The sequence below is a fragment of the Numenius arquata genome, chromosome 8 (assembly GCF_964106895.1).
Source record: "Numenius arquata chromosome 8, bNumArq3.hap1.1, whole genome shotgun sequence".
Taxonomy (NCBI): domain Eukaryota; kingdom Metazoa; phylum Chordata; class Aves; order Charadriiformes; family Scolopacidae; genus Numenius; species Numenius arquata.
In genome coordinates, this window is record NC_133583.1 from 37872581 (window position 1) to 37886539 (window position 13959).

The 13959-nt window shown below is 42.1% G+C and overlaps 1 protein-coding gene across 1 annotated transcript in view; it reads left to right on the forward strand.

Moving 5' to 3' along the window:
* Positions 1–13959, forward strand: part of NR5A2 (nuclear receptor subfamily 5 group A member 2) — a 94080-nt gene that overhangs the window by 9884 nt on the left and 70237 nt on the right. The window contains exons 2-5 of the mRNA XM_074151835.1: positions 570–707; positions 3174–3292; positions 4541–4682; positions 7423–8069. Coding sequence (XP_074007936.1) covers positions 570–707; positions 3174–3292; positions 4541–4682; positions 7423–8069 — 1046 coding nt within the window. The remainder of the gene's footprint in view (positions 1–569; positions 708–3173; positions 3293–4540; positions 4683–7422; positions 8070–13959) is intronic.

Below are 13959 nucleotides of genomic sequence, written 5' to 3' on the forward strand. Positions count from 1 at the left end.
CAAGGTGGTGTCGGGCCCCCCCCTTCGCCGGAGTCCCCCGCGCCCTGCAGCCCCCGGGCTCAGGGAGCGCCTCCCCGCGGGCCCGGGGCTAGAGGTCCCGAGTCGGCACCTCCGCACTTGTGGCGGGGGGAGAGGGGGAGGAGGAGGAGGAGGGAGGAAGGGAGGAGGGGGACGGGGGTGGGAACCCTGTCCAGCAGCACCGGCGGCGGCAGAGCGCTCCTGTGCACTGTGCCGCTCCGCATGGATCGGGGCGCTGGGCTGCCTCCGCTCTGAGCCTCGGGCGGAGCTGCTGCGGGCTCCCGGGGTTCCTCCTTCCTCCCTGGCACCCCCCCAGTCTTCCTCCTCCTCCTTTCCTCTCCGCCCCCGCTGCCTGCAGCCCGACTACCGCTCCGCGGCTCCCCCGGCCGCGGGCACCCGGCGGCGCTTCCCGGCGGCCGGGACCGCTCGCTACTCCCGCTGCAGAAGGGCAAGGGCTGGCGTGGAGCAGAGGGAGGGAAGAGGAGGAGGAGGAACAGGCAGCGGCCGCCGAGCGCCCCTTGCTCCAGCTAAATCTGTGCTGCCGTGTCCAGGTGCTGGTGTCGCGGACGGACACGGAGCTCCCACCCCGGCCCGCAGCCGCCTTGTCATGCTGCCCAAAGTCGAGACGGAGGCCCTGGGACTCGCCCGGTCGAATGGGGAACAGGGGCAGATGCCGGAAAACATGCAAGGTAAGGGGGGAAAAGCACGGCGCTCCCCTTCCGCGCACGCTCGGGCCCCCCTCGGCAAACCGCCCCTTCGTCCTGCCAAAAAAGTTTACGGCTGCTGACTGCGAGCTCCCCGCCGCCGCCCGCTCCGCGCCTTGCCGAGCCCCCGCCTTCGCGGGCCAACTTCCAGCGTGGCTCGGGCGGGCACTGGGGGCCGGGCCACCAGCGCCGAGGCGACGGCAAGACCCCGGCCAGGAGGTGCAACCGTGGCCGGGGAACCGTGAAGCATCTGGCCGGCGAGAGCCTTCCCCGGGGTGCAGACGCCCCGCCGTTCACTGCTCGGGGACACCGTCCCCGCTGCAGATCAGGGGGATCTCGGTCTCGCTCCCGGTGCGCGCAAAACTGACTCGAAGTTTATGGCAGGGGGGAGTTACGCGGGGAAGTGTTACTGAGCACCCTGTGAGCCACACACCGTCCCGAAACGGGGCCCCGAGGGCTCTGTCTCGCGGGTGCGGCGCCCGCAGGCACGGCGCAGGTGGCAGCGGCGGCGGTGGCAAACTTCGCAGCCCCGACGCCGCGGCGGATTTGCGCTTTTGCGGGGTAGAAGGCAGCAGGATGCCCCAGCTGGGATGGCGCTGGAAATGCCTCTGTGGGACGGGACGGGGCTGTTCCCGGTACCCTGCACCGGGCCGAAGCGCTGCGCGGAGGGAAGCGGTGGACACCCCATTCGAGGGCTGCCGCGGGGGGGTCGGCTACCTGCCTCGGTGCCGGCAGCCCGGTACGCCGGCACTGTCCGCCCCGCCCTGCCCTCCGCGCCTCTCCCGAGGCAGAAACTCCTGTCCCGTCTACTCTTTCGAAATTATTCCCATCTTCTCCCGGGAGCCTGCTGGGAACCAGGGGCGGGGTGGACCAGGGGCCTCGGAGGTTCTGGGGGTGGCCCGCCCCCCCCTTTCCTCGCCCGCGGAGGCGCCGTGCCAAGGCACGGCTCTCGGAAAACCCCTGCTTTCCCACTTGGATTTTCTTGCGAGGAGGGGGAGCTTCGTCCCAGCGCCGGGCCCCGGAGCCGCGGCCGCGGGAGCAGAGGGGAGGGCCGGGCCCTCCTCCTCCTCCGCCTGCGGCCGCCCCGTGTCCGCCCCACGCCGTTGGCAGGCAGCGATCACCGGCCGTGCCGGGGTCTCTGTGGAAACGTTTTCTCGGCTGTTTGCTGACGCGTTAATGCCCCCCGAGCTCCCTGGTAGCTCCCCTGGCAGCACCGGGGCGCAGCCCCCTTGCCCTGCAGGAGGGGCGCGCAGCTCCCGCGCCCCCAGCCGGGCGCCCAGCCCGGGGGCTTCGGGCGGACTCTGCCCGCCCCAGTGTCCTCGAACTGTGGCAGCCGGGGGGTTAGCGGCAAAGAGGCGACATCCTAAGCGGTGCCGCTGCGATGCCCGGCCCCTCTCTCCTTGCTCAGGAGTCCTCCGCTGCCGCTGCGCTTGTCGAGCAGACCGGAGGCTTAGCAGCAGGGAAGGGGAAGGAAAGCGGCCCCGCGGTGAGGTTGCTTTTTGGGAATAACCAGAGCGGCTGACTGGGCTCTTTGTGGGGGGAGCCCGGCTCGAGTGACCGCGCTCTGTGCCTTCATTCAGCTTGTTTTACGCCCACCTCGTCCCCTCCTGACGGCCGGCTCCTCCCCGCCTTTTTCCCGAGCGGCAGAAACTTCAGGCGGTCCCGGCGCGCAGGTTTCCCGCCGGTACCGGGGAGCGCCGGCTGCGCAGACCCCGACCGCGCCCCCGGAGGACGGGGGTCCCGACCCGCGGGCAGCCGCGCCCACGGGGGCTAAAGCGTCTCCCCCGTCGCCGCGGGGCCGCTGGCTGCGAAACTGGGGGCTCTGGGCGCGCAGCGCTCGCCCCGTGGGCTGGGGCAGGCGGAGGGAGCGAGCTGGCTCGGGCAGTCACCCCGAGACAAGGAGTTTGGGGGGCGCGGAGGACGTTGTCTGAAGCTGATTTTGCAAGTAACTTGCATTTAACGCGGCGCAAAAAGTGCTGGGTCTGTAAGATACAAGTTTACGCTAAGTAAATATTTGCAGGCTGATGTTGAAAGAAAACTTTAAAGGAAACGAAGTGAGTTACTTTAAATACACAAGTGACACTTAATTTTTTCGTTTTTTTTAAAGATTGCCCCTGATCATTTTTTGATTTAAATTAATTCATTTAGTTTGTGATTCCATAAACTAAGGACTAGGTTAAGGGCACCCTGTAAATATAAATATTTAGAACATAAAACTGAGGAGCTGAAGGTTTTTGTTCCACTTGCTAAGTATCATGCAGATTTGCTGTTGATGAAAAGTTGCATATCTCAATGCAAGCTGTGTTTTTAAAAATAAAACTTCACCCCCCACCCCCAATTTGCAGTGGCGTGTGTGTTTATGTGAGTTTTCTCTTTAGATGAGAACAGTTGTAGAAAATTTGAGTTATTAATGTAAATTCTAATTGAATGTGCTATTTCTCCTTTCCCCAGTGTCTCAGTTTAAAATGGTGAATTACTCTTATGATGAAGACCTTGAGGAACTGTGTCCAGTCTGTGGAGATAAAGTGTCTGGGTACCATTATGGACTTCTCACCTGCGAAAGCTGCAAGGTTCTGTTCTAATTACTTCATACAAGCACAAGTACAACAAAAAAAGTTTCAAATATAAGCATGAAAAACGATAATTAAAGAAAACAGATGTGTAATATTTCAGCTTATTTCTGATATGTTTCTTGTTATATTCATGTAAAAATTAATGACCAGAAAGCTTTAGGATTTAGAAGTATCTTGGGGAGATCTCATCTGCACAAATGGAAACAACTTGGATTGTAGTTTTATCATTGTTTTTAAGTATTTTGCTGTTATGAACAACTTTAATTCCTAACTGCCCTAAATATCGATTTTAGTTGATTTATATACATTTGGAGTGTTCTGTTCCTCGAAGATAAAGTAGGAAAAGTATCCTCAATACAATGCAAAATCTAAGCAGCTTTCTTAAGATTTTTTCATCCCTCAATATTACAATGTAAATTTCTGTGACTATAATGACCATGCACTTTTTTCATACAAACTATAACTGTCAGAGCTCACTTGACACAAAGTCAAGTAACTAATGTATGATTTGTTTTAGATCATTCATTACTTTTGAGAATAAAATATTTGTAAATGCAACTTATCATATTGGAAGATAAATGTATCTGCATGGTTGCATTATACTAAAGGGTTTAAATACTCATGAATTTATTACATTTCAAACTTGTCATGTAAAATTTTTTGAAGTTTTTTTACAGTTATCTGAGTAATGCACTGTAAAAGAAACTCCTTTGAAAAAACAATGCAATTTAAAATATATAGTTGCATGAGAAAATCAACTTAGCACATTATATTTTCATTTAAAAAATAATAAAATGAGAAATGAACAACAAGCACTTATTATGCCTCTAGCATGCACCACTGGGATGTACAGTAGCCAGAGGTACTTTGTATTTCTGTTATCTTTGCAGCAGTGCCCCTACTTATTTCATGTAAAACTACTTTAAAAGGAAAAGTTTAATAATTTTGCAGTGATTAAAGAAAACAAAAGGAACTAGTCACCCCCACTATTTCTGCTACCACTGTTAGGGGCACAGGAGACTACAGCCAGTTTTATGAAGTCTATAAAACAGCACTAACACAAGAAAACCTCTTCTGGAGTCTGGTGGTTTTCTCCTAGGTACATCTCACAGTAATTTAAAATAAACTATGTAACTTCATAACTTGAGTGGTGTCTGAAAAATATGTTACAATGATTTCCATAAAATAAAATGCTGAAACTCACTATTCAAGCAAAACAGGCTAACTTTTGTATCTATCATACAGGGATTCTTTAAGCGAACAGTCCAGAATAACAAAAGGTACACATGTATAGAAAATCAGAATTGCCAGATTGACAAAACACAGAGAAAGCGATGCCCTTACTGTCGATTTCAAAAATGTCTAAGTGTTGGAATGAAATTGGAAGGTAAGAGCTATAGTCTTGCTGATACTGTCAACTGTACTATATATTAATTTTGAAAATGATAGGATTATATATGTTATTACATGCTATTTTATTTTTTAAATGCTACATATTTATTGTGGTTCTGAAATCATAGTAAAAGGTGACTTTGTGTGCCCAATTAAATTGTCACTTCATTAAAAAAAAATCTAACAAGTAAATGATAAATCACTAACAACTAGTCAAAACCATAATCCATTTTTTTCATATATGTATATAATTGGATATTTCAGTATTTTAGAGTTTATGAAGGAATGGGTCTAGATATAATAGTTTTGCAGCTTTTTAAAAGACAATTTAGATTAAACAAAATATGTAAGAAGTGTCCAGATTAGAAAAAAAAATTAGTCATTGCTATGGAGAGTGATCTGATTTTATTTATATTTTATCTAAAGTAGTTTTTTTTTTTTTAAATATTCTTCTGACAATAAGGCAGAAAATAGAAAAACAGATAAAATGAGGGTGGTTTTTTTTCTCACACAGACTTGCCTTTGGGATTAAGGAACCCAATAATCTCTAAAGTTGTGTCCTATATTTTGTGATGCTACACCTGAGATGCCATTACAAATGAAAGAGAATAAGGCACTTTGAAGTATACTTTTTGACTTCATTTCACTCTCATGCACAGAGAACAATGAAAAGTGTACAATACCCTTTGAGATAACCGAATGCAAAATGATCATCAACCTGAATTTGAGAATCATACACAGTTCATTCTGACTTTGATATATAAAATATTAAAATTCAGATTTCACAGAAAATGACATTTCTGCTTGACCAAGGACAAGCTCCCAAATTCCTTATTCTTACAATTGTACTGAAGTGGCATTCACCCTAGATGCTTAACCAGGAAAAATCAGGCCAAGGAGGGCAACCATAAACCGTTAAAGGAACCATAAAGGATAAGACCAAATCACCTGAGTCTGGCAAAGGAAAGCTGTTGATATAACTGAAGAAAAACAGGAAAAAAAAAAAAAAAAAATCAGTCTCCTGCAGTTTTATGGATTCAATACTGTTCTGTTTGCCTCCAAGACTGAACTAGCACTGACACACTGCACTACACATCCTGAATCACTGCATGTTCTTCCAAATTCAAATAGTACAATAACAGGACATTTGGAATCCTTTTCTCATTGTTGACGTTAAGAATAAGGATAAAGTACATTTACCTACTCCTGCTTTTAACTCCTATCAGTTGCTGACAATGGTGCAGGATGAAATTTTGTTTTCTGTGATCACATGCAGTTCATCTTAATTTCTATAGGAGTTATACAAAAGCATTTGCTAATTAATCCATTTTGGCTCAGAGTTTTTAATTGTAGAATACTTGGGAGGATATTGTGTATACAGATTTAAAATTAATTACATTTATCAGCCTGTTGATTTAATTATTTTGATTTCCTGCATTTTGCTCAAAATCAACATTCAGCAACGTTTTTACTACAAATTAAAGGAAAGTGCCTGTAGTTTTAAAGACACTCTAGAAAATGAACTTTGGCTTCCTTATCCCCACATCCATACAACTTCTCTTCCTTTGTTTAGAAAATTGGAAGAACACGTGCTTCCATAATTGTAAATACTTGTAACATTTGTATGTGTATTTCCCTGATAGCGATATATATAGCCTTAAAGTCTAGTTCATAAATTACCATGGACCAAAAAAAATCATTAAACGTTAAAGTCCTTATGATAATGGACAGTATTATGCGTATCTAGCATTCATAATAAATTTTTAATGTTCTGCTAATCCCTAAGATAAAAAGCTCAAGAACTTAACCTCCAGCAATCTCAGCAGTCTCAACATGTCACCAGGCTGTCAAAGGTTCCTCTTTCAATCTAACTGCCGTTGGGCAAGGTGGGCTTGGTGAGAGCTCCTCGCTAGTCCATTACATATATACTATGGTGACAGACGCTGCTGTGACAGAGACCACCAGTATGACTCCCAAGGCAGCTGTTGAGGTGGATTTGTTTTAATTATTTCTAATTCCAAAGATATTACAAGCCAGAACAGTGTCAATAGTTTCTGTTTCACTTCCACCTTCTGTGTGGAAGGCAGCAAGCTGACAGCTTTCTCTCTGCACATTCCAACTGCAGCTAAACATTTCTGTAGAGCTGTTCAGCTAACTCAAAATCTCTTAAAGTTTTACACCAACCTGAACAGAATTATCAAAAGGAAATACTTCCTTTTTGCCAAGAAAAACGTACTCCCCTTTATGACTACTGAACATTTCACAATTTACGTTTCAGATGTTTTGCTGCGGTGGAAGGCAGTAATGGAATGATTATAATGAGACAATGTGGTCCACTGGATACGTCTCAGACAAGTTCTGGACATCAGCCCTTGTTTCTTAATGACATGTTAGCTTGACATAAAACCAAATATACACTGAGATCTCCACATGATCCCATAGCAGGTGTGAAATTCCTGTAGCCAACCATTGTGTTTGTCCCTGTGTCCTAATCAATGTAAAGAGAAGTCCTTCTATGTTAGTAATACATGCATGTGATATCTAAAATATCAGAAAAAGAATGACATTTGTTAAGTCAAAAGAAATCTTTTTCTTTAGGAATAGAAGTGCTATTTTGAGCTTTAAAAAAAAAAAGTTACATTCTTACATTTCTGCTCTGTCCTAATGTATGTTTCATTAAAGAATGTTGATTCCAAGTTTTGATTATGATTTACTTCCTTCCTCTCCCCTGACAGCTGTGCGAGCTGACCGAATGCGTGGCGGTCGAAACAAGTTTGGACCAATGTACAAGAGAGACAGGGCATTGAAGCAGCAGAAGAAAGCTCTTATCCGAGCAAATGGACTTAAACTGGAAGCCATGACTCAGGTGATCCAAGCAATGCCGACTGACCTGACAATATCTTCTGCAATCCAGAACATCCATTCTGCCTCCAAAGGCCTACCTCTGAACCATACTGCCTTGCCTCCTACAGACTATGACAGAAGTCCCTTCGTAACCTCCCCAATTAGTATGACAATGCCACCCCATGGCAGTTTGCAAGGTTACCAAACCTATGGCCATTTTCCAAGCCGTGCTATCAAGTCCGAGTACCCTGACCCTTATACTAGTTCACCAGAGTCAATAATGGGCTACTCATACATGGATAGTTATCACACAAGCTCACCAGCAAGTATTCCACATCTCATATTGGAACTCCTGAAATGTGAGCCAGACGAGCCGCAAGTCCAAGCTAAGATCATGGCATATCTGCAGCAAGAACAAGCCAACAGAAGCAAACACGAGAAGCTCAACACATTTGGGCTTATGTGTAAAATGGCTGACCAAACCCTCTTCTCCATTGTTGAGTGGGCTAGGAGTAGCATCTTTTTTAGAGAACTTAAGGTAGGTAACAATCTTACATTATATTATCTTTCAATCAAGAAAAATATACCATTTGTTACAATGATATACTTCAAGTAAGAAAGTGTGGTTTATGGTTTATCTTTTTTTTTTTTTCCAAGCATCTTATTCTTAATTTATTTGTCTTGAAGTAGTAGTAGTAGTAATTAGCTGTAGCAAAGAGATTCAAGTTTGAGTTTAGCTCTTATGTACTTTACTATTTATCACAACTGTTATCAACCACCATTGGGCCTCATAAATTTTACTCCTTCCCTGTTAGCATTGTTCACTGTCTGGCTTGTATTCAGAGTTGTAAGCATGCCTGTTATCCCATTCTACATTCATTTATGAAATTATTTCATTGCCTCATTTAAGATATGGGGGAATGCCATTTCTGTCCTTATATAAGTCCATTTTTGGAATATTCACTTTCTCAATGGGATACCATTCTGTGCATTCTTGCATGTAGTTAACCATGAAGGCTGAATCCTAAGCAGGGTATACACAGAACAGAAAGCAAGGAGGAAGATACCTTAAGGACTCCTTTGGGTTCTCATCACCACTGATACATGGGGTATTTCTTTAATCTAGGCTGGCTACAGTGACCTGTAGGCTCTTAGTTCTGTAGAAGCACCCAATAAATCCTCATGCACAGCTCTCTGGTAGCCAGAAATTCCCCCATTTACATTTTTCACCCTTTTTGTTAAGGCAATTTTGTGGTCAGGACTGAAATTTTAAGCCAGAAATTTGGGATCAGACAATAGAGATAAACTACAGTTTTTAACCACTCTCTTGATAAAGAAATTAGCTCTGGAAGAAATAAAAGATCTCGTGTCTCAAAAAAACCTTCAAGATGATGAACTCAAATCAAATATGAATTTCCCTACTATATCGCTAGTTGTTGAATCTGTTTGCTACACAGAGGTGTTTTTGCCAAAACTATTTGCTGCTGAAATCTGTAAAGTTTTGTGACCACCTATAATTTCCTGCTGACTGCTGTCAAGCTAAGGAAAAATAATACAACATCCAAAACCAACAACCACTGTAGAAGCTCACTGAGAATTGAATCTACATGAATCAAGAGCACAGAAAGGAGATCCCATTAAAAAGCCATAGTCAGGATGCTTGCCACAAACAGTAATTCTGTCATAACCATAATGATGCAGACACATGAAATAAAGCCTGATAACAAGAAAAGCAAGCTGAATATGTTGCACATACAACTCCAGCTTCTCTCCAATTTTTCAAGAGAATGGTTGCAGGAACCATTAAAAACTCAGTCTATATAAAGAGAAAGAAGGGAGGAGGTTTACTCAGAGAGAAAAAAGAAAATGGATTAGAGAGAGGAAAAGACTGTCCCATCTTTGTTTGCTATCTAGGTTGTTTACAATTTTATAGTAATCTATAAGCCATGCTAGCCAATTTAAATAATTTAAAAATGCAAATTGCAAACATGTTACATTTCCAATAGACTATGTTCTAACTATCAGGGACTACCCATATACTGGAGAGTACTGTAGTCGAGAGTAACCATGTTAAAAATCACTGAGACTTGCAGAACAAGGTACTCCTCAGTGTAAGAATTTTTAGGTTATGTTCTGCCCTATAATTCCATTTATGATTACAGTGAGAATATAAGAAGATATTCAAGCAACATTTACTTTTTATGGTTCCATAGCCTAACCTATAGGCAGATTTTATAAGCATTCAACATACTGAGAGACAGTCTTCACCTCCAGCCTCAGCTTGGATGATATTCTTTAACTAACATATGTTTACTAGTATGGACACAAAAGATGAAGAAATTTGTTTCATGAAAATGCTGACCAACTTCTGGTTCTGGATGTATGCATACACTATCATGTACATACATACTTCTGGAAGTACATATATTCTAGAAATATATAGAGACTTTCACACATTTCAGAAGGCATTGGTTTAATCTTAGTATTTGTACCCTTTACATCTTAGAAACTTAAGTTCAGACAGTATCCTACCTTCTGGCATATCCAGGTCTTTTTTTTTTTTTTTTAATTGGACAAGATCAACTAAACTGCACAGCATTCCAAAACAATAACAACACACTTAGAAATCCATCCACATCCAATATTTAGGGATCAGACTACACATAATGCTAAGAACTTAAAGCTTCTCAACTTCAAAAAAGTGAGGTGCTCAAAGCATGTTTAGGTCAGACTCTACTTTGTTAACTGCACCAGGTAACACCATCTCCCTTTGCAGCTGAGAGGAGAGGATCAGAATTAAACAAAAGGTGTCCAAACCTTTCCTGAACACAGCTCTCTTCTATCCACCCATGGTTTCAGCTCCTTCTGATCAAGCTAGCAAAAGCAGCTATTTCAGATTGCTGCACAGAACATAAATACCTGTGGGGGAGGGAAAAAAAACACCTAAGGATATGATAGGGAGATTTTAAATTCAGAAGGAAGGGAAAAAGCAATTGTAATAAAGATGCAACTAGATTTTCAGAACAGCTAACTTTGTACCCTACCCCTGTACACAACAAAGAAGTATGTATTTGCTTGAGAAGATATTTTCCTATTATTCCTACTTGTCTAAATTTAACAACGTAATCGTGGGATATCTTTCAGATAAGACAGGTGCATTACCAGAACTCTGGGCTAAAATTTCAAATTACTCAAATAGTTAAACTGTAAAAAAGCACAAATGTGCTTTGTATGAAATTTATCATGATTTTGTCACAATAAATGATGCTTTGCACAACTGGCTGTGAGTTACTGAACAGCATGTTTGCCATTCTTTACTGTATCCTTTCACTTTATTCAAAATTTAATCTTACACATTTGTCTCTTCAATTCATACAGAAGGGCAAACATTTTCCTTTCTGCTACACCTAGAGATTTGTAGCTTAGAGAATTCAGGAAGGACTGAAAAGGAGGAGGACATAATAAAAAAAATTATGTCCTAGTCCATCAGTGGTTTAGGCCACATTTACCCTAGAGATAATAACAAAAACCCACCAGTGAACTACATTTTTAAAGTTTTCTCTTATTCTTTCTATTTGGCTGAAAAATTTATTTTTTTTTTTTAGAGAGATCTCAAGTGATAAAAAACATGTTTTAAAACATTATTTCATGAAGCATTTATCAGCTTATGCTTATCACAGTCTTCTCATTTGTTGCTCTACAAATTGTCAACACCTCTTTTGGAATGTTTTATACGTGTAAGCATGTAAAAGGTAAAAATATTGACTGGGTGAAACTACCTACAATATGCACTGCATTTTACAGAATTTGACCTGTGTGTGAATTTAAGTATGTAATTTAAGGCCAATGCTCATACTTATTAAGGAGCAGATCCTCCCATCTTCATGTTGGATATCGGCAATCAACAGAAATATTAACGAAGCAAATAGTTCGGGTTAGTAATAACGTCAAAGTAAGATCCAAAGCAGCCAGTGGCAATCCACTTTGAATTTAACACCTGCTAAAGTCTCAAACATACCTATCTGTCTTGTGAAGTCAGAATACTTTTAGTATTTAGTAATTATATCATAAATGCTGGGGTTTTGACATCACATTATTACTTGCTTATTCATAATGAGAAATGTTTCTGTATAGTTCTTTATACACAGATGAAATAAGTACACAGATAATCCCCCTAGTAGAGTCATGACGATACTAATAGTAATGAAGGCCTTTGTTTGCTATGCTGGAGTTGCTGAAAGCTCAGTAAATATAAAAGTAAGATATATCCATCCTATCCTCAGCTAAGAAAACTCAGGAATGCCCTAGGGATGCTAGATTTGTAGCCAGCTGTCTTAGTCGGGTGAAAGGTCTTTGTACAAAGCTAAAAAGAAAATATTGCAAGAGTTTCTAGAGTCCAAAGGTTACCTGGCCCCAAGAAAGGATGCAGACAGTTCCACTGGACTGGTCTTTCCCCATCAACCCGCCTCAGGGAAAATTCAACAACTGCTTCCAACGCTGAGTACTCCTGAACCCATAAAAGAAACCAGTCTCTTCTTGGGGCAGGAAGAAAACAAGACCTACGCTGTAGGATACTTTCTCCTGGCTGAGTATCAGAAAATTAACTAAATGTTGATAGTTACAAAAAAGGCACTGAAGGACTTATGACTCACAAAAAGTATTACCTTGATTTATTTGGCTATTTTAGTGAGGATGTCATAGGTCAAAGTTCTATGTGAGCACAAACCCATTTAGTGAATGATTGCAGGAAGAGCCAGTGTACTTCATGTTAAAGAAGCTCATCCTAGAACTATTCACTGAGTTCGCAAATTTAGGCCATTCAACGATGTCAGACTGTATCAGTTCTCAGCCAGATTTCTTGTTATAAGTATAAATTTGTCCATGCTTACATTAGAAGCAAATGTGACCTTCAAATAAACAATGGTTTAAACACATATCTCAAAAGGACCCTATCTATAGAACTTCTACTGTACATAGTAACAGAGATGTTTCGGCAGCTAATAAGCAAATATAGGCCTAGTTTTGCGTTACATGTTCCCCATAAGTGCAACTATATTAGCAGAGTTTCAAATTATGTCATAAAGTAGTGGAAACTTAGCATGAATAGGATTAACAGAACTCCTGGAATCTCTTATTTTTTTTTCTGTAAAATGTATTTAGATAGATATAGTAATATAATAATACATCAGCTTTACTTTGAAATTTCAGTCTCTGTGTAATTAAGTATCAAGAAATGCATAGAAAATAAGGAATTATAGTACAGAAAACCAATTATTAAACCACATGAACACAGAATATAGAAAAAATAGGGTGGGTTTGGAGTTTTTTTTTAGAAAAAACATCAGCAGCAGGATACCTTAAAAGTTCTTCTTCAGGCTGATGAAAGGTTGATATATTATTTAGACTTAAGTAATCAAAGGCAATTTGATAACTTGAAGTGCTTTTGGACTTTGTAGTATAGGTTTATCAGGACAGGAAATGGAACTAACATAGCTGATGAAATAAAATTTCTGCAGTGTTCTTTCAATCAGGGAAGCTGCCAGAAACTGAGATCCAGGACTTCCCTTAATATCAGTAATCAGATTAGTTAATATGCTGTGATGTGTAGCTGTTGATTTTTAGTCTTGCTTAAATGCACCTGGATCTGAAAAAAATATTTCTCAAACATTTAAAAAAACATTGGGGAAAGAGAAAAGTATTTCTCTTACACAGCCAAATAATTCTTTGCTTCAGAATAATTAATTTAATTTCACAAATAGTCAAATCATTGCTGTAGAAAGACGCCTCAGCAGATAAACCAGGGCTTAATGAAGCATGGGGTTGTATTTGCCACCTCTCTGAAATTTTTTAGGGGGACGCTTTTAGAAGTTCAGTTCATTATTTTCTTCTGGCTCCCCTCTGAACAGAGGATGGGACTAAATGCTGTATTTCAGCATACAGGCATGTCATTTTGCAGCCTTTCTAAACAGTTTGTTCAGTGTTAAGCCTCTGGCATTTTTCCTAGGGGTAAGACGAAAGATGACGTTCTCGTACGCCCATTCATGTCGGAGTTGGATACTTTAGTTTCGCTCTACTATGCAACGTTATTATCTTTGATAGCAGGAGACTGAGTTCAGTCACTCTGGATTTAGTCATTTTTCCATCTAATACACAATGTTAAGCATTATGCTGAGACTAACAACTGTGCTCCTTGTAGGTGTTTTTTGAAAGGCTGACACTTCTACACATGAGTGGACCTGCAGTCACCAGTTCACTGTAGCAAACTAACCCAGTTTCCTATCAATAGCCATGACACAATTAACAATGGCTTGTTACTTATTATTAGAGAAAATTTGAGCAAGTAACAATTCCAAAAGCTCTCCAACCCATCCTAATGCTAGTGACAAGCAGAGATATAATAGGTTGTAGTGGACATGTGGAATTACATA